This window comes from Solenopsis invicta, chromosome 7 (assembly GCF_016802725.1).
Source record: "Solenopsis invicta isolate M01_SB chromosome 7, UNIL_Sinv_3.0, whole genome shotgun sequence".
In the NCBI taxonomy this organism is placed as follows: domain Eukaryota; kingdom Metazoa; phylum Arthropoda; class Insecta; order Hymenoptera; family Formicidae; genus Solenopsis; species Solenopsis invicta.
The window spans coordinates 6,547,412-6,568,861 of NC_052670.1; the positions used below are offsets into that span (position 1 = coordinate 6,547,412).

General features: G+C 41.0%; 1 protein-coding gene across 3 annotated transcripts in view; it reads left to right on the forward strand.

Annotated features, from left to right (window-relative positions):
* Nucleotides 1-21,450, forward strand: part of LOC105195857 (nuclear hormone receptor E75) — a 92,996-nt gene that overhangs the window by 41,732 nt on the left and 29,814 nt on the right. The window contains exon 1 of one of the 3 annotated variants that reach the window (XM_011161475.3): nt 8,949-9,186. The exons of the other annotated variants lie outside the window; for them this stretch is intronic. Within the exon in view, the coding sequence (XP_011159777.1) occupies nt 9,027-9,186 (160 nt within the window). The 5' untranslated portion in view covers nt 8,949-9,026. Of the gene's footprint in view, nt 1-8,948; nt 9,187-21,450 lie in introns of those variants that run through there. 3 annotated transcript variants of the gene reach the window in all.

The following is a 21,450-nucleotide window of genomic DNA, read 5'->3' on the forward strand; positions in this document are numbered from 1 at the left end:
CCTCTCCCCTCTCTTTCTATCCCTTTCTCTCTCTCTCTCTCTCTCTCTCTCTCTCTCTCTCCGTCCCTCCTTTCTCATCCTCGCTCCTCGGCCCGACTGTCTTCACTATACATGGAGAAAGTACCAGCTAGCTGCACCGCTGGACCGTGATCACTCTCGCTGCTAGAATGCTTTCACCGTTTCTTTGCACATCGCGAGTGGTCATCCCTCGCCGCTCGATGCATCATTATTATCATCTCCGGAGCACTGACCTACCGCATGTGGCGCGTATACGGGGCGGATCGTTGATCATGATAACTGCTAGATGCACGTGCTACGTACGTTGTATTTAAAACGCAAAACAGCTTACGACCGAAATTATTACTTTATACAAAATTCTTTCCATTTCCCATATAAAGCATATATTTTTTATTCCATGTTTTCCGTCATTTAACACATGTATAGCTTAGTTTTGAATTTTTTTTATCGAATTTTAATGCTTTTCGATGAAAGTATTTCAAACTTCGTTTCCCTAAATCAACATTATTCAACATTCATCCAGAATTGACTTTATTGAAAATGTTGAAGCAAAAGCCTCTGCCAAAAATAGCTATTTTACAAACTAAAGTGTTGTGTCACTGCGCAAATTCTAGAAAAAAAAGGAGAAAACGACATGTAAATTTGACGAAAGAAAGTCTATGTCATAATAAAATCATATATCATTGACTGGATATTTTCTAATTGCGCTTATGCCGACTGTTGGCTAACCTCAAAAGCAAGACGCGCGGGCAATGGCCTGGCCTCCTCCCGGTCCCTAGTGACCTCGATTGATGCGCGGTGTCCTCTCCCAGTCCACCTTCTCCCTCCTCTCTTCTCCCACCCTACACCCTCTAAGCGGAGCGTTGACTCGACATCGCCCAATCAGAGGCCGGTTCGTCGACTCTCCGGGCTGCTCTCTCGGGGTCGTTCTAATCTCGCAACGTCCCTATGCCAAACTGACGAGAAGCCCGATAAGAGTACGATCTCCCTCATCCTCTTTTCACATACGTGCACACGCATCTTTTTCTTTCCTTCTCTCTCTCTCTCTCTTTCTCTGCCCTCTCCCCTTCTCTCTACCTTCCTCTCACTCTCTCCTCTCGCTCCCTTCTCCATTTTGCCTTTCTCTCGCTCCCTTCTGCCGCCGAGGTGAACAACCTCGAATCATGTCGACACTCTTATCGCCCGCGAAGCTCGGAACCCTTATCGAGTAAGCGCACGTTCGCTCGAGTTCGCCGAACCGCTGGCAAAAATGACAATTTTTCTTGGTCACCCCGCGTAATGCAAGTGCACATAAGGCGCGCTCGTCCTGCATTAGCGCATGGAGTGGGAACATCGTGATACTTTGAGGAACCGACGACCCAGTTTGACTAGTCGCAGTAAATATCAACGCTTTTGTCAAGAGGCTCGATGCAGATAACATCAGCCTATTAGAACAGAAAACTTGCGTTGTAGTAGTCTCATAGATCTCGAAAGCTAACAATAAGTAAAGCAAACAAAGTGACTGTTTTAAAACCGAGATAGGTTTCTCTTTCAATAAGAGAAATCGCAGACAATATTTCTAACAGTTGATCAATTAAAGATAATTGCGTTTCTCTTGACTTTTATTTTACTTGTATTTTTTATATATCGTTTTTTATATATCGTTAACACGAGTAAAGGAAAAGTGAGAGAAAAATGCATGATAAAAAATAAAACGGAAGGAAAGAGAAAGGCAGTCATCTTATTTCTCGTACGCGTATTTCCCTTTCATTGGCATCCGGACGAGCCACCTTCGCCGCTGCCTTAACTTCCTAGCCAGACCACTCTTACTTTCTTTCTGGTGAGCCATGTCTCGTTCGGTTCGCGGTAGAAAAAAAAAACGAGTAAATTTCTAATGTATTATGTCTTCTATTATGTTGCGCCGAATTATTTCGTCCAAATTTTGTCACGATTGAGCACAAGTTGCGTATCGTTGTCGCTATCTTCTACCATTTCATTTTCAACGTAGCTATACGCTTCATTTGTTTCGTTCGATTAGATCAGCGAGAAGTGAAACGAATAATCATTTATGATCTAAAGTATTTCACGGAAATTCAAACTGAGCGATTACTCACGCGTCCCAACCCTCGGAGCTTAGGTGGTGTGGGGAAAAGGTCGTGGGGGTGAAGGGAGGGCCGGTAACCTCGAGGCCAATGAACTCTGACCCACCAACCAGTCCCGGTATCGTTCATCCCTCCCTTCGATGCTAAGTATAGCATTTCTACCAACCTGTCGTCCTATGCTACAGATATTATATCCACCCCAACTTATGCATCCCTCTTCCCCGTGCTACAGCTCGCCCATCCCTTCGAAAACTCGCTAATTCCACTCTTGCTACGAGCTTAATGCAAAGCACTCCTGTCCGTTACAAAACGTCCGTTTTAAACGGTTGCGCTATGCAATTTGATCTCACACGAGACTTTTCTAAAAATATAAAACAGGGATATTAAAAAGAGATTATATTAACTTTACTTGAGAAGTGAGAAATAACACATATAATAAACAGTTATCTATATTTAAGTACAAATATTTAATCGAGCGAAGGACATCATGTTAACGAGTAAATTCCATACAATTCCTTCGCAGATAAATACTCACTCAAGTAACGTACACTTAGCGAACTACCACATGTATCTCGAAAGGCAAGAGGGAGATTCGCGAGCGTCGAGGTCGCGAGGTCGTCGACCGCCGAGGGTGGCACTCACCCTAACTAGGCCAGCAGATCTGTCTTTCTCTTTCTCTCCTTCTCCCATCCCCCTTTCTCTCCATACGCCCTTCCCTCGATTTTCTCCCACCCGATATAATCATATCCCCCCACCAGGACACGCAACCTCTCGGAGACGGTTCCATGGTTCTGCTATTTTCGCGGGGCCACTCGACACGGATATACACGGGCCACCTACGTTTGGCGGGATAATTTGCGCTATCGAGGTCATTCCACCCTGTTTGGCGGGGACGAAGCTACCACTTCGTCCCGCTGTATCACTTACATCTCGAGACTTAATCCTTTTCCTTCTGCTGAAAGCGAAAATATCTCATGTTACTATGACGACAATGATGATATTTGAGATCCGCTTCTATTCACCTGCCACTTACGTCAATCAATCTTGGCTGAGTACGCGCGAAACAACAATAGTCCACGGTTATATCTAGCCTATATATAATTGCTCACTTTTTTGTCATAAATATATGAATGTCTAATAACGCACAATTGTATATCGAAGTTATTATTAATCTTAAACATATTTTTAAAAATCCATTTAAGTGGATCCTCTTTAAAGTAAAATAATGTAATTACTTTTTTATCATCCAATTTTAATTTCTCTTAACTTCTAATTAATTGTAAAAAATTACAATGAAACGGAATAATTATATATTTTTTGCTGAAATGACATTGTCTAGCAATGTTTTATATCACTAACATATATTTTTCTTTTCCTTTCTGTTGAGTAAAAAACATAGTTTTGATACAGAAATAATTTTTTTCGGGAATAGTGTTTTGCAGTATCAATAGAAAAAGAAGAAAAGAAACGAATTTAAAAAGATAGGAAAAAGTTTTGAAGTCAATTCCAAATAAATGCTCACTTTTTTGTCATAAAACGAAAATAAAAATATTTTGTAACTAAACGTGACGGAACGTCCAAAAATTTTGTCAAAAGCTTTTTATAATCCAATAAATTCTCGCACATTTACAATGGGTCAGCAATCGGGAGAAAGGTTAAATTAGGTAAAAACTAAAATGACTACCAGTCAGATAGTCCCGTTAAGCAATTCAGACTTTTCTAAGCATTTCCAATCCTTTTTTTAAAGGTTTAGACCACACATATCGCACATTCTGCCTGTGATATTTTTCTAAGGTATAAATAAGGTTATTCAAAGAATTTTTTACTATTACCAAAGGAAAGAATTGGAGCAAAAATTGTATCGTCGTAGATTTTTCTAAGAATTTTCACAAAAAAAGTATAAAATAATCTTATGCCTTTCACTTTTATGTGCCGTAATTCATAAAGATATCCACGACATATATTCATTCCAGTTTTTTTCCTACCAGACCTTCTCCAAATTTTTCCTAGAACGGACGGTCTGTTTTTGACATCTAGATTTTTACTAGATATTCTTTTTAGTTATCTGAAGATATCACGCAACACGTTCAACAACCCGCATTGATTTGATTGATAACAGTATCGGAATCAGTGAATCACAATGCATCAGAATGGAAAAATAAATCAAGCATCTCCGGGTTTCGTACACTATTATTATTAATTATTCGAAATGTATAAACTACATTAAGTTGTCAGTAAATCAACGTGCGTTTCTCAGAGAGAAAGTTACAAATCTCAAGATTCGATTTCGATTTCGACTTTCACTAAATTGCGTTTGCTCTTCGTCTAATAATACTAATCGCATTTATCGCGTCGTACCTGGTGCTTCTGTGCTCTTTAACATGTACGTTTCTCCGCATTGTAAGTGATTATCATATCTGTGACTAATAAAATGCATTGCACGACGGTTAACCGTGACGTGTAAACACTTAATCACTCCGCCGAGTATCCGCCGAGAGCGCATTCAGCTTAGAAGGGGAAAAATATTGAATCACGATCGAGAGGCGGCGTGAACGTCGAAGGTGCGCATACAGAGCGATTATCCTCGTTCGATGTCGATGAACCACTTGACGCGGATTCCGGCTCCGAAGGACACAAGATCGCCGATCCGCAACGAACTTCACGTACAAATCAGCCGCTACATCGGCATACCAATTTGCATACTCGTTTGTCTCGTACGCGGCGCTAATCGCACAAATTACAACTATTGGGCAAGTTATAAATATGATAATAATACCGTTGCATAATATCGCCGCCTGCCGATAAAGCGATACGATCGATATAAAAGCTGGGCGCGCGGATAATATGCAGGTTGCTCCAGAACTGTCATACTTCTTTTCAGTTTCTAGAAATTTTTTAATTATTTTAATTATCTAAGCGTGTGCGCAAGCTTACGCAATGCAAGAAAGAGATACGTTACATTTGTTTATACAGTTCTATGTAAACTGAGATAATCGTATAAATTCGTAAATAGAATACTTATCGTTCGTTGTAAAAAAAATTTATTTTACGAAAAAACGCAGTCGCTCGATTTAGTGTCGTAATTTACATAATTCGTGTGATCATAGGACAGTTCCGAGTATTCTGCGAGCAATCGATGTTACGGCAATACATAATCGGGGGTAGGTGGAGGTTGGTGCGTCGAATCCATGTCGCGGTTGACCGGGTTAGGAATCGTGGCGAGATCGTTGCCCCAACGACCCGATACCACCAACCCCCGGGATTCGTGGTGGTATTTCCGCGAGAGAACGGGAGGCCGGAAACGGGCAACGAGGACTGATATCTCGAACGTAACAGCAAATTTTGCACATTTCACTCTTATTATAATGTCGCTGCGAATGAATCGTCTAAAATAAACGTTTTGCATGAATTCTTCTTACGTAGCCTGTATTTATCAGTGATGGTACTTTCTACAATTTCTTATAACGAAGATAGAAAGGCAAAGGATTATGTTCAATGTGTGCGAAGAAAACAATTCTGCTTCTTTCATCCGCCAACGCTGAGATCGCTTTCGTGTGAAAGCATTGTTTATGTAATTTGTCTTTCAGTCACGAGTGTAGGCACTTAAAGAGCACAAGCTATCATGAACATTAACTAACAAAGCGCAGGAATTTCAATTCTATCATAATGTGGCTACAAGAGTCATCTAATCCATAATACGACGGCCGCTTGCTTTCACTTTCTAGAAGTAGCCGATTGATATCCTTATCAATGCTTTCAAGCACTTTCATAAATTCCTCGATTTCCGTGATTCACATATTCCATAAATTCTTAATTCTAATTAATTTTATCGACATTAATTAGAAAAATATAACTTGATCGTCTGACCGTAAAGAATAAAGAACAATAACTACGGGAAATTGAATGTATTTATAACAAATGTAAACGGTATCGAGTAACAGTAGAATTTTCATCATGCAAAGATATTTGTGCTGGATATAAAATTAATCTCACTTTCCTGCCATCTTTAAAGACAGTCGGGTGAATTTCGTCAGCGAAAAGCTGTTTTATAAACGAAGAAAGATAGATAAACCGATGAATAAAGTGAGAAAGAGAGAGGACGCGTATGTTGCGCGCATTTGTCTGTATGCGTCAGTGATCTCTCAAGGCCTTCACACATTAGCCGTTCGGTAGCGTTCGCATCGTCCCACTTTCCTTCGCGCAACGGTCAACGACCTCGTAGGTAGGTGTAGTAGGTGCTCCAAGGTGGTATACCACATTCGCACGCGTTCGCGCGCGCGCGCCCGCTCGCGATTCTATCCGTTCTTACTACAGAGTGTTTCAAAAAAGGATACACGTCAGCGCAGCGAAATTTTCTCCTCGAAACTATAAACCCATGCGATTCCGCGCAATCACGCGAATGTTTATCGTCTAAGCTCAGGTAGAAATGAAAGAAATCTTTTATGCGCCGTTTTTATGAATGTAATTTAACTTGACGAGGATTGCACTGAGATTTTTTGAAATTATTAATTTCCAATGTTGCAATCCCGAAAGTTGCATATTCTTTCGGAACAATTCTGTTTATGTAACGCTTTCGTTATGTACGCTTTTTACGTAATGTATCTGTTGCATATTCTTGCTAAATGTGCAAGAGCCATCTATTGTACCAGATGATTCCAGAAGGCCTATTCTGTAACTCTTTATGATATATATATAGTTGCGTAGCTTTTTTATCATATATAATGTCTGCGTAACGATGCTGTAACGATACCGAATTGTTGGTTAGAATTACAGAATAGGTTTACTGGGAGACATTAAATCGAGATGAATCGGTCGTAAAAGTCTACTAACAAAGAAAAGTTACAGAAATACAGCATCACCAATAAATTAACTGCAGTATATAATCGTAAATCTTTAAAATTAGGTATTCGAAAATAATGCTGGTAGCACATCGTGTCGTGTGACACCCAAGGATTATAAAAAAGTCTGTTCCTAATACCGAGTTACTTCTTTCAAAGGACTAACGGGAAATTGCTACTGAATGAACTAGGTTTTCTGGATTTTGTTCCAGTAGTGCACACTGAGCGCGGATAATAAATTATAAGACTCCGATGGAAAAATGTAACTTTGTGTTTAATCGGACAACGATCCGGCGACAAGACGGAGAATAGCAGATAGGGAAGATATCGTTGAGAATTTTGAGTCATCCTGTAGAAAAGTGCGCAAGTGTGTGATACAACTGTTACGCACACGCATGAAAGGATCTCCTGACACACATAATCACGGGACAGTTCGCGTGCAATCCGTACGAAGGCGCCACTGCCTTTCGCGAATCTCCGAGGAAAAGTCGGTACGACAGAGAATTCACATCTCGCGGGTCGGTATTGATACGATAGGGGAGCCAAGACGATGCTACGGGCCACATTTTACAAAAGGGATTCATCGGTCCCGGCTAATTTTCGAGAACATGCGTTTTTATTTTTATGACCAGCCTGTCAAAATAACGTTGCTTCCTTACCTAAAATAAAAGATAAGGTATAAAAAGAAGAGAGCCAAATATTTTTATGACGACTAGATTTTTGTTCATTGTGTTAATGTGACCTTGCTACCATTTTAGGTAGAGCTGCAATACTGCGTGACCGAATAATCGTTTCGTTTTATGGTGCTATTTTTCGGAGCATGAATTTTCACCCTTCTATTGATGTATAAGTTTTTATTGCAACCAAACGTGCGACGGTTAATTTAACTTACGCAACAGCAATGTATCAAGAGTAAGAAAGCAAAATTAAAAAAGAGAAAAATTATTTAAAGCAGTGACTTGACAGATGTAGCGAAAGGTCGGTGAATGTAGCAAATAATTAGAACGCTGACTTGCGCGATACATTGACGTCAAGCTTAAACCCTTACGCAATACCTATAGATGAACGCATTTCTGCATATGGTATCTATTTTTAGTTGATCAGTGTCGTGGGGGTGTCCCACTTGCGACGGTATACGGTCACACAAGTTTGTGATAATGGTGAGAGATATGAAGTATCACCTGCGCGTGAAATCGACACAACTTAACAAGAGTCTTTGAATCGATCATATCTTTCGATAACGCGTACAGGTTTCGTTGCATTTGCTTTTATTCGTATCAATTATATTAACGTTAACCTTCTATCTTTTTTTTGCAAGTCAATTTCGATTAACAAACGATTAACTCACGATACTACTCTATGTATCGTAATACTATAATTGACTAATATGTATTAATAAAATAAAATTAGTATTAGACATTCGATAATATAGACTTTTCTTTTTTCTGAAACGCTGCTTTCTCATTAATATTTATTGATACCTAATGTATAGCAGATACTATCTTGGGCGTATTGATTAATCCTTTCACTGGGTGTATCATTGTTCGTGCGTTTAATACTAACAGTCCGTTGTTAATTATTGATGATTTCCGCTTATAGCCTTCTATCCTATTCTTATCCTCCGTCGCTGCTATTTCTCGCAGGGTTTATATCGCTCGTAAACATGTTATAAATGTGCATCGACAATTTGCGGAATCTAAAGATTGCTAAAGATAAAAGAATCGCGATAATCTATGTTATTATCATAATATCATTGTCGTTGAACTATTAATTAAAGGTATCCTTGTGTGACATGATAAAAAATCTTATTTCACGAAGGAATAACTTAATTTTGATCTATTTCAACTACCATGTACACGCCCTTAATTCGCTTATTTCCATTAATTCTGTAATTTTCCGAAAGGAATTAAACGCACACACATCCGCGTTCGGCTAGCTTCCCCCAAATAGTGTGGGCACACTCACGCCTGCGCAAAAAGCTCCGCGTTCATCCCGCGTTTCACCCTGCCGCATCATTCATGGTCATATCAACCCTCGAGTACGCATTAACTTTCTATCGCGGCGGAGCACCGTTATCATCATCGCGGCTATGTCAACAATCGTGATGCGTGATGACGCGAGCGAGAACGCGTCCTTTCGCGGACCAATCATCGGATACAACAGCCTGAATCCGATCGTGATCAGCGAGACAACCGCTATTGTAATCACTGAGACGCAGAAAGCCGAGAGACGTCATCAACGCGTCAAAGGTTCGTCTTCTATTTGTTTCAATACCCAATAAGTGTACCAGCTTCTAGCACGATATCACATTCATTTTCCTGAATTTTTTTGAGCAAACGTGAAGAAGTAACTGCTTATTTAGCAAGTAGAAACGTATAGTGTCCCATCTCGTCGATCCTGCCGGCATCTCGTATCTTTCCTATTTTATCAATATTATAGAAAATTTTTATTATTATAATTATTTTATTACTCGTATATTATAACAATTCTTGTCTCGACGAGGTCATTTCTTTCGAAGGACGTTACTTAACATCGCCGTTCCGCGCAGGATCGGTCGCAGGATTGGACTAGTCTAATGATTCTTGTGTACCATATGATGTAATATTGAAAATACATATTTCCCGACATGCATTTTTCATGAATCGTACATTTTTATCGGTGATAAGTCAAGTCATTGAAACATCGCAAGTTGTTTTGAGCCTCTATAAATTATCGCTCTGTTCGTTTACGCAATAATTGATTGTGTGCTGTCAAACATATTTTCATTGATATTGGCTAACATTGATGTTTAATATATAAATGTAGTATACAAAATCATTGCAAAGAAAAATATTTGTCGATCAAATGAATTCTTTATCGTTAATTGCAACATGGGCGTATGAGGGCAGAGTTGAGTCTCTATTCCTATGATTGCGTCATAGAGTTTAGCTTTGACTTGAAACGCCCATGAATACACTTCTTCGAGCGAAGGATTATACCACTTTTCATTGGCATTTGGATGCATTTAGAATATGCAACTTGCTCCGGGTAAAGCTTTGACACTGAGTCGTATCGATTTTACCTCGAACGGAGCTCACGTGCTCGTTGACATTGACATTGTTCGCGGGCTTGCACGAACGCGGGCCTGCCATCTGTCGACCGCGAACCTTACGTGCACCTGACGATTAACTTGCACGGTGTACCGCGCGATGGCAGTTGCATCGCTTAAGATCTTTAATTCGAAAAAGCGAAGAAAAAATTATATTCTTTATGTAGAAATATATTTTTTATTTTCACGCTTGTGTAAGAAAAGATATTCCTGATATCATTGATACTCCGAGATTTAACTCTATGTAACTTGTTTGTCTCCCTATATGACATTCGGTCTTAAAGATAAATCATATTAAAATAAGTCTAATGATTTAACAGTTTCTTAGGTGATTCTCCTATAGAAAAATACTATTGAAAACTAATAGAAAAGTAATAATTTTCAATAGTATTTTCGACAATTCCATAGTATTTTTCTATAACTGATCAGTTTAACTTGTTTGGTTTAGGAGACCACCTACAATAACAAGTTATCTAAATGAGTCTGCCTTCTCTCCTTTTATTACATATCAGACTTTCTCAATTCAAGGATGTATCGAAATTCCTTAATCATTCGTCAACGAGCATTAGTTTTGCGCCAATAATCGCATTTTATCAAACCAATGTTCACTCTCGCGACACGTGTTTCTTCAGCAAGATCAGACATCTAATCTCGATGCAAAATTATGCTCACTACGTCCTTGAGCACTCCGAGAAGAAAAAAAACCGTCTGGCAATAATAGAAACGAGAATGTACCAGTCGCAGGTTTCGCAATTGCTCATAAAGAGAACTCGTGGCCGTTGTTCTATGGCTATGTTGACTGAGAGCGAGGTCTACGTCCGCTGTCAATAATGATGTACTCTTTCTGATGATACTAAATCAATAAATAAACGTAGATATATATATATATATATAACGTTTATTTATTGATCTAGTATCATCGCCTACAAAAAGTTACTGTAGTCGTTTCGTACCGTCTGTGTGTGTATGTGTGGCCTAGAGATGAAAAAAATCCAAAGATTCTCTACGAGCGGCGCGAGTCGAGGTGAGAGTGCTTTCACCTTTCTCTCTGACGTTGTCTCTCTTCTCGGCCGTGCGACTCGCCTCCCGCTCGCTTCTCTTTCTCTCTCCCCTTGACAGCTTTTACTCTCGATCGTTCGCTACCTCTGCCACTTGGAGAAAGCTGCAGCTCTGACCTCGCGCTCGCGGCGACATTTCTTCTTTCTCGTCTTTCGATCTCTCCCTCCTTGCTCTCTCGAAGATTCTCTCGCACTTGTTGTCATTTCATCGACCCACCTTCGTAGTTGCGTCACGTCTCACAGCCTCGTGTACCTCATGTCAGGGTTTATCCGCGTGTGTGACACCTTTCCCATCGTCTTATATAAACGTATTCCTCGAACTCCTTAAACGCGTCTCTCGTAAAACTAAATGGTTCTTGACTTAACGCGAACGATTAGTCAATCACCAAGTACGCATCAATCAATCAAATTTCGTCAAGCAAAATTTTTATTTTTTTTTTCTTAATCGAAACAATTATTGAATCTTCACTTTGGACAAAAACATTAATATTTCTCTCGTATATATATTCGATATTAGATACTATAAATATCGACTAATCATTTTAAAAGCAAAATCATACGATATGTATAACAATGATTAAAATCACGAGTGAATATATTAACAAATTCTTATCTTTTTTTTTTGTTATAATTTATTTAAAAATTTTGCAATGCTGAATGCAATGCAGCAATATATTTTAACGGTTGCTTATTGTACTCGATATTTCAATGATTAAGACGCTGAAATTCAAGCTCGACGAAATATGAGCATCCTTAGACAAGAGCGAAATTTCATCGCGACGTCTCGCAAGTGAAGTGATCGTTTTTACAGTCAGGCATGTCCAACGCGGTATTGAGCAATGGCGCAAACGGACCTCGGCCGTCCTGGATGTCGGCCGGTAACCCCAGCCGAATCAAGGCCGCGGTACACCGACGCTGTCGGCTCTTACTTTCACGCGTTAGACATTTGTTCTACTCTACGTATTGATAACGATGTAACATCAACGTGCAAAATCAACCTAAATGCTTTAATCACAAACATGGATCAATGCTACCGCTAATTGTTAACTATTTTTGCAATCGTCTTTCTATCATCTCGTGCTTATCGCTAAAAATATTCTGCGATGTTCTAGATTATATGTATATTATAAATATAAATTATATAAGAAATTTGAAAAAGTTAATTTGTTTTATCGAATCAAAAACATTAGCACCAACGAAGAATTGAACTTATCGATAAATTTATTAGGAAGGATTTATTTATTAATATATTTACTTGTTAAAAAATATTAAAGGCATTAAATTATTTTAGGACAACAGAGATCATCTCTTACATCATATTTCTTTTTGTCTCGGTCTGTCTCTCGGCTATTACGCACCTAACACGAATAATTTAGCACCGCTTACGTCAATAGAGACTGCGGGTGTTGGAGAGAACACCTCTCCTCTGGCATTCTGCTAACTCCGTGGTAAACAGTGGTTCGTACTCCTCGTGTGTCAGCAACAGGCGCAACTAGGCCATGCCTATGACCCGATGGCCTTGCTTTACGCGTTGGACCGCGTCGTCTTGCGAAACCGGCCTGCTCGATTATTTTCGATCGCGTCGTGCACCTCTCTTCGTCCATCCTGCTTACTTTTGCGACACCTACCTACTTTTAAAATGGCGAACGGAAAGTAACGCTCGAAACGCCTAGCAATAAAAACGACACCATCTTCAAATGACGATCGTAAGAAAGATCGTTCATCTTCATACATTTGACGCGTTGAGTAATTTCTTTTTTTTTTTTTTTTTCAAATATTCCTTTTCAAACGCCAGATTCGACAAATCGATTATCGATTTAAGACGGGCGTGCGAGCGGATGCAACTGCTGTTTCCGTGTTCTAACTCGACTCTATCCTTTCTATATGGAAAGTTTCCTTGTGCTTGCGTCGCATCGATCGTATGTAGTAATACTTTTGCCGTCTGTCGTCCGCTTGCGATATTTCTACCATCGAGTTAGAAAGTTTTCGGAGATAGTGAAAATCGAAAGTAGTTTACGTGGCGGGGCGACTTGTCGCGGAAAGGCCTCGCACCCGAGACGCGCGCTCTTGCTTTTCTCCGGGATTCAATTACGATTAATGAGTTCGGGCGACGTGTCCGATGTGCGGACTGTACGCGAGACTTGCGCAATGTGCGAGAGTGCGGCGACAGCGTTCTCAATAAATTTTCAGTTCAGCAATGCCGAGCTGGTCATTGCCCCCGACCTATTTGCGCGCCAGCTCGACGGCCAGCTCTCCCCCTATTTCGTTCTCCTTCCTCCCTACCCCGTCGTCCCCGTGTCTCGCGTGGCGCGATGTATTGTACCTCTTTCGAAAAATAGGTGAGTTAAAAAAAGAGATGGGCGAAATTCATTCTGGATTTAATTGAACATCCTAATCATTGTTCGTGCGGTTAATCTCTTTTGTATGAAATTTTGAAAATAAAAGAGCCTCACGGGAGAGGTAATCGAACTCTCATTGGAGCCGCAGATTAATTAAGAAGTACGTAGGCGAAACAAATGGCGATAGAACTTTGCGATTGTACCGTGTAAACGATTATGTGTGTACGCGATAGGAATAATAACTTGCACATTATACGACGCGGAGCAATAAAATGCCATCGAACTTCTCAGACATCACGCAGACTCTTCGTACACACGTTTGCCCGACGTGCGAGATTATATCGATTACACGTAATGACGACAGAAATCATTAACGCGATCCTCGCTTCGTTCGTTTCTTCCTTCTTTCTGGTCGGGTTCGTTCGCCTCTCCGGTTATACTCTAAGCTGCGTGATAAACGCACACTCTGTTAGAACGAGGCTCTGCGAAGAAAATCCATTATTATCTCGCCGTACTAATGACATTGTGAACCGCAACTTTGCTTCCTCGTAATCTCGCTTAAGGATTCACCGTTAAACCGATGCACGACAAAAAGCAAAATTGCAAGGATTATCATCCTAGATCCGCGATAGTTCCGCATACTACTTTCGCAAGTATCTATTTTTGTATTCTTCTGTCTAGCATTGTAACGTCTGTACAATGCAGATTTCTATCATCCCTAATTGGTATCTGATTATTTCGGTTCAACGTAACATCGATTTCTGGATTAACTCGCTTAGAAGGAAGAGTGATGCGAAATCTTGTTTACATATAATAATAATCTTTATTCCTTATTTCATCATACGTAATAGTAACCTAATTTCTAATTTGATTGAGACGAGTTTGATATTTATATTCGATAGACTTTCGCGACGAAAGAGATCGAGAGGCACCACTGTTCGAGCGATGCGACTTTTCAAGACTGCGGGCGGTTGCAGGCTCAATTTCCGGTTATGTCATCTCACCGCGCGCGCCTAAAGGAACAATAATGAAGATCTACCGTTCGTATATCGATAAAGCGCGTCCAACGTGACCGCGTACGTTGCACGACATTCGTACGTGAGTCAAGTACATTGACACGCAATATTCGCGGAGGGCAGGGACGAGAGGAGCCATAGGTCACTCACCGCCGAGCGCGCGTTGCGCCTCGTTCTCTTCTCCACACGCGTTAAACTCTCACGTACAGCTAGCGCGCGAACACCCGCCGCCGTCGCCGCGCCGTCGTTGCCACCACGCGTATCCTTGACGCGTGCACCTACCTTCTCATTCGTCCCAGGATTCCACGTATAACGGAATCACGAGTTCGTTTAGTAGAGGCACACGTGCCAGAATCTGCTCGTAAAGTCCGAGTGTATCGATCGATGGTAGCAGGTGCTCCTCGGGGGATTAATTTTGATCGAGGTGTTCGAGAAACGTATCGCACTATCGAGATGAATTATATTTTAAGTAACGATTATATTTCGCTATTTACATTATTATCAGTATCAGGTTCGTCCGATATGCGATCTATATATGATAGTGCGCGTGAAGCAGTTTTCACATTTCTAACTTTAAATCTACTTGAGACCATGACAGCGTCATTCGACGTTTTTATCGAAGGTTTTTATTTTCGTAATTGCGTTAGATTAAATTTCCATATCAGCGTTATGTCCTCGCGCATTCTCAAGAAACAAGAATAGATCCTGTGATGCAAAAAAGAAAAATGCACGTTTACCATTACTATTGAAACGCGCTAACAATCGAATGTTCTAGCGTCTTTTAATCAGAGCACGATGAAGCGGTTGGAAACGCACGAAAGCAACACTTGTAAACTCCGAACACTTTCGGCCAAACAGTTTAGGTCCGCGGCATGACTCATCCTCACCGATTCCTCTTCGAATTCGTGACATTAGATTCGCATTAGGCTGTGACACGAATACGAGCCTTATGATCTAATGCGCGCAGATTGCCAGTAAATTACTCGAGAGCTCCTCTCGCTGTTTCTAATTAGGTAGTATAGCTATAGGCATCGTGATTAGTATGTTTTTTTTTTTTTTTTTTCATCCGGATCAACATAGTACGTTTTATCGTTGAGATTGACCAGACACACATCAACAGATCTTCGAAAATGCAATTTCACGATTAATTATCGATGTTCAATATCGGGATGGCGTGCTTCCTCCAAGAGGAAATAAAGAAATAAAAAAGGAAAAGAAATGGGAGCGCGTCTCATTTCATGGTGGGTATGCGAGGCAGAGGAAACTTTCGCAGAGCCGGATCGTGGCCATTGGCATTTCGTCACTGGCCAACCAGGTTGAATAACCGGTGTTACGTCATCGCGGTACGCGTTTGCAGACAGCCAGGAGGAAAGGGGGGCAAGAGTGCCAACGGGAAGCAGCGACGGAGTAAGAAGGTGGCAAGGGACGAATGTAGAGAGGCGGGGAGAGACTATGGAGGTCGATCACCTACGTACGGGAGTCAGTGACACCTCGTGATGAGGACGCTCTTTTTTTCTCTCCCTCTCCACCTTTCTTCTTCGCGCCACGCTTCGAGCAGACTCGCCAAATCCTCGACAATGTCCTCCAATGTGGAGATCGCGCGCGTTAACGACCAAGGAAGCTATTCCGCCGAGTCACGTGATTGAATTCGACGTGCGAATTTATCTCGGTACTAGACATTAGCACAGGCAGGGCTCCGATTTGAAGTTCGGAGTCACTCTCTCACACGGCGCAAATGTGGGTGAGATCATCCCGAATAGATAGATATTGCCGGAACACGGATCTCTCGAAATGTTACATCATGTCTCGGCGATAAAATCCATTGATGTAAAATCGATTATATCCATTTACAGAGATTATGCTAATCAAGACTGCTATAATGGTTTCATCATATTTCTACTGTATTAGGCCGTTCGGCCTTGTTAGGTCAATGGCTTGTCGTCGGGCTACTGACTCTTTCGACGTATTACGCCACAGAGCAGAATTTACCTTTCGGTGTAGTGTGTCATGCGAGGGGTCAAGGGCCTCGATTGTTGTTGTTCTCGAGTCGTACTGAATTACGATGTCGAAATGCCGAGACAATTACGCTTAATAAGCAACTGATAGTATTTCATTCGCTTAATTGAATACAATTCTTACCAAATATCCTGTTATACTGTTTACTTGAAACGATTATGATCGAAAACACGTAGCATTTTGTGGTTATTTTCTTCTTGCATAACCGCAATCGCACAATCGTACCAGTTATTATTATCTCGCAATTAATTTCCCGCTGAACAATCCCTCATGCAGCCTTCGCAGACTCGCTTTCATCCGAATCAAGGATCTCGTTGGCAGGTGCCCTTTTGCCACGTAGTCGGTCGAATCACGTGGGCGGTATGTTGGTGAGATCCTAATGCTAATCGCTCTGTGAGGCTGGATCGATAGAAGCGGGTCAGGACGAATCGGGATCACGATTCAACGTGAACGAAAGAACCAATTTGTGCATGAGATTCGATAACGAGCTAATGCAACTAGCAAATGTGAAAGTTTTAAAATCAAAACGAAATATGAGGCCCACGCGATCTCTCTCGCTACAGTTCTAGAACCATATCTCGATGCCGGAATTGAGAATGTAATTTCCATTTACCCAAGTATTAAAATTTTATGTAATGTACAATGTTTTTGATAAGAGGAATTATGTCAAAATATTTATATTATATCGAGCAGAAAAAATTGTGAAAAATTAGTTTGTTTAGACAAAGTCTGTTTTTGTGAAACAAAAATAAATTGCAGTTTGACGACCACGAGAGAAATTAGAAAATAGGGCGTTTAAATCGGCATGCAATCATCCGTTAGTGATCTAAAAATAGGTCGGCAAGCTGCGGCTAACTTCCTCGTTCATTGTCGCGAATTCGGTTCGCCTAACTGTAGATCCGCCGTGCACTAGCCGTGCACATGCCACATGGAGAGAGGTCGATGCATCGTTAGGAGCAACCGCAATGACGCCGTGTATATGCGCGAACGCAGTCTTGCTGCATTCAGCCGATGAGCTCTGCCGTTCCTTTAATTTTTCGAATTCGAATAAATCTTCTCTTCAATATAAGGATAGGCATAACTCGATTGGAATACAAATAAAATTGCAAAACACGTGAATAATTAATAAAAGACAAACAGTTTTTAAATATCGTTTTAGTTAATTTTTAGAAAATATTTCAATTTTATGTCACTGCCATAAAATTTCATAATTAAATTGCTACTTAAATAAAATTTAAAAATATTTTTTTCGTATTAAAAAAATCATGTTTTTCTGGATTTCTTATAAGTAGGTACACTCGCTGTGTTGCATTAGTACCGTAGAATTTATAATAGAATCCAAGATTTTTCGTATTAAGATCACACAATCACACGTAATATATAGATAGCAATGAAATGCGAGACTTGTTTAAAATGGGTTGCTCGGGGCCCGCTAGGACGAAATCAGTCGAAACAACGTAATTATGTAACGACCAAAGTAGGCAAGCGCAAATTTGGTTATTCGGTCAGCGGCGCACGTCGTGGGCCAATGAGCGCACAGAACGGGCCAGTTTTGCAAGGCGCCACGTGCTCTCACCTCGACACGAGCAACTCTACTGCAATTTCAGAAGTATTTTTAAACTATTGCAATCAATTGCGTCCTACTCTATCTATTGTGTCTGTCGTAATTATCGATAAGATGACGCTCACATTAATAATCATGCTGCTGAACATGAAAGGAAAAGTGGATGGAACACGTATTACTTTCCGACTTTTCACGATAAAATTGAAAAAAAAAAAAAAAATTAATCTCATTGGAATTTTTCTACGAGCTTTCACATAATTATTAAATATATTACAGCATAGTATCTACGCTGCGTTATTTATTTAATTATATTAATTTATTCACATTGTTAATTTGAATCACGTCGCAATATATTCCTTTCTATAATATTCGATTTGTCGCATGTTTCACGATATAGTTGTCACTCTTCCAATTGTGCGGTCCTTTGTGGTTCCTTGGATCAATTGATATCAATTAATGACCTTTTCTAACTTTTTGTCCAGTAGTCTTGATTCCTCGCGCAACAGACATCGCGCCATGTTTCGCACGATGCAGCAACACGGTGCATCGGGTTCAGTGAACCCAACCTGACCCTCGCTATATCGATGCTAATGCGGGACCACGCCAACGCACCATGGGGACCAACCAGTGCCCGTCCCATCGGTCGCTCGTTACCGCAAGCGGGCCTCCTAACAGCCCGGAAGGGACGCATTCGCGAGCAGAAAGTCGCGAACGCGGCCGTCGTCCTCCCGTTGAAACGGGAATAGGCTGTTCGTAAATTCAAAATACCGTAGCTGTTTCAAGTTGAAGTTATTGCGCCGTGCGCGAGTTTGCGCGATGCATTTGCATCTAGAAAAATGTATTCTCGCTATTCGATCGGATCCTTTGTGCGCGGCCTGCAAAGCGAGCAAAATAGGCAACCTACTGAGTGAGCTACACTCGAGCATCCTCGATTGAAGAAAACAAGAAAATGATAAGATCTCTCCCTCTATTTCTGTTTCTGATATTATCTCGTCGCTCGCTAGTATACGAAAAATACGTATCGCATTGCAAGCCGTATACTCGTCATGCGACGGCGATTGGCTTTCCCAGATATACTCTCTCACGAGACTTTCTCCAGCACGCTATCGCACATTGTTTCGTGACACTCTCGCCGCGAAGCGAACATTCGCCTTACGAAGTAGCGTGTAATTATACAAACGTTCTATCTTCGAGACGCGTAACTAAATACGCCGGTGAAGCAACATCGACGCGCTTGGCCGCTTAATTTCCCTTCCCGTTCGTCAAAGCGATTACGAGAAAATGGCAACCTATTTTAGAAGATGGGACAAGGATGAAATTTGAACGAAATTTCGCGAGTCGCTTTCGCGCATCCTTTTACCCGGTGCATAACTTTGTCCCTATTCTCTGTCATCTAGTCCAGCCATCGCCGCGTCCTCCCTCCGCGTTTTATCTTCGCTGGATGTGGAGCAATATGGTTGGAGGTGACTGACCGACGTCCAGTTGCGTTCACTAACCTCCCTCCTCCCGTTCCTCTACACCCGCGAACCGCGCCGCCACGACTGGTCTCCTCCCATTTTCGCGCTCGCGTTCGCGCTCGTCGCGCAGCACTCCAAGCACGCGAATAAGCGAGCACTCGATGCCCCGAGTGGACTCGATTGCACCGCCGGTACTTATGAATTTAGAGCGCTCGGCAGATCTGGAGCACAGTCAGGTTTAGCCGTATACACGCGGTCTTTGTTTCTCCCCTCCTTACGGACAATTCTCATTTTTACTTCAGCCATTCGTCTCGTTCTCGCAATAGCTACGTCGTTATGGATATTAAATCGATGCTCGAAACGTTCTTGTACTAGTTAAACGCTGTCGACATATGCCAAACAATGTTGGGGGAATAACGCTATACAATAATGACCAGGTTTTAACAATTGCTTCGATTTTTCATAATGGATCTTTTGTCTTTAGATCGGAAAGTAAAATCTCGATAATTGCAAAAGAAATTCGAAGGTCTTTCGCGTTCGGTCTGAATAAAACATCTTTAAACCGAGACCTACGACAAGTTTTTTGCTAAACAATCGAAATTTCATTGATACCGTGAAGGTTCGATTATCAGGATGATCATTTCAGTTGCAGTCCAGATTATGACTGATACGTTGGTGCATAACGAGGCGAACAATTACGCTCGCTGAAGAATACCGATGAGTGATACCGTTTAGAATTTCCGTTCCATCTCGTGCCACCGACATGTACTAGACACATATTGTAATTCAGAGAGATTACGATCCTATTAAACTTTTACGCGTTTCACTTTTATTCGCGGTCTAATTTTTCATCCATTTATCATTGCTCAGTTTCTTTGTCAAAGTAAATATTTTATGAAATGAAATTATTCGCGCTCTGATGACAAATAAAAAGTTGCGATTTCATTATGATAAAATCTACGTTTTAATAATAGAATGGCAGAAACATGATAACTTACCCCTGCTAGCACTGCGGGGTGAACGTACGCGACATTGGTGTGCATGCGTACGGATTGCTGAAACCCACCGCCCTGACGGCGCTTTGCGCGTGTGCACATGATGGTCGAGGGTCGTGCCGATGACCGATCAAAGAAGAGTTCGCGTTGTGAATACGTGATACGTAACCGTCCAAGGCACACGGCCACTGACCGACGCCGCGCCGCAGCGGTTCAGTCCGAGCATTGTCCTCGCCATTCCTCGCCCGAACTTATATTTATCGCATTCGCTACACAAAACAAGAGCGAGTACTGGACCCATTTACGATATCAAATATTTAACGGGAAGTTTAGTCATGACAAATTTCATCGATGAAAATTATAAGATCTTAGCGAATTAAAAGTTTCAAGTGAAAAAAAATCATAATAAAATAAGAGCTTCAAGTCTCGTGCATCGATCATACAATTTGATAAAGATCTGCAGATCAAAGTCGTAAAAAAAGATAAAGGCGAACTGGTAGTCGATGTCCTTTAGGATCCTCGTGTTTGCCGAGGTCAACTTGCGTTGAGACAATCCCAAGGTAGGCGACTTCAAGGATAGACATACAAAAAACTACGCAAAAAATAGATTCACGGTCGCTGTTTAATTTAATATTCGTCGCGACTGGAGGAAGAATCGAAGAACGCATCGTTAAATTGTTCAATTCAGGCGTGATTAATGCGAGTCATATATAAAATTAGTTAAATTTTTGCGCGGTATCCTCTGATAAATTTTGCAAATGAAATTCAATTTTTTTTTTTTTTTTTTTCGTTAAAGTATATTACAAAATTTATTGTATATTCAATATTATACCTTATCTTGTCTTTGCATATCATTTTAAAAATTAAGAAAGTTTTTAATCTATGAAAGAGAGATATCGCTGGACCACAATTCCGTGACTTCACGTGTACGGTAAATCTGACACGCGTTACACCTATTTCACCTGCCGTCTGCTTGTAAC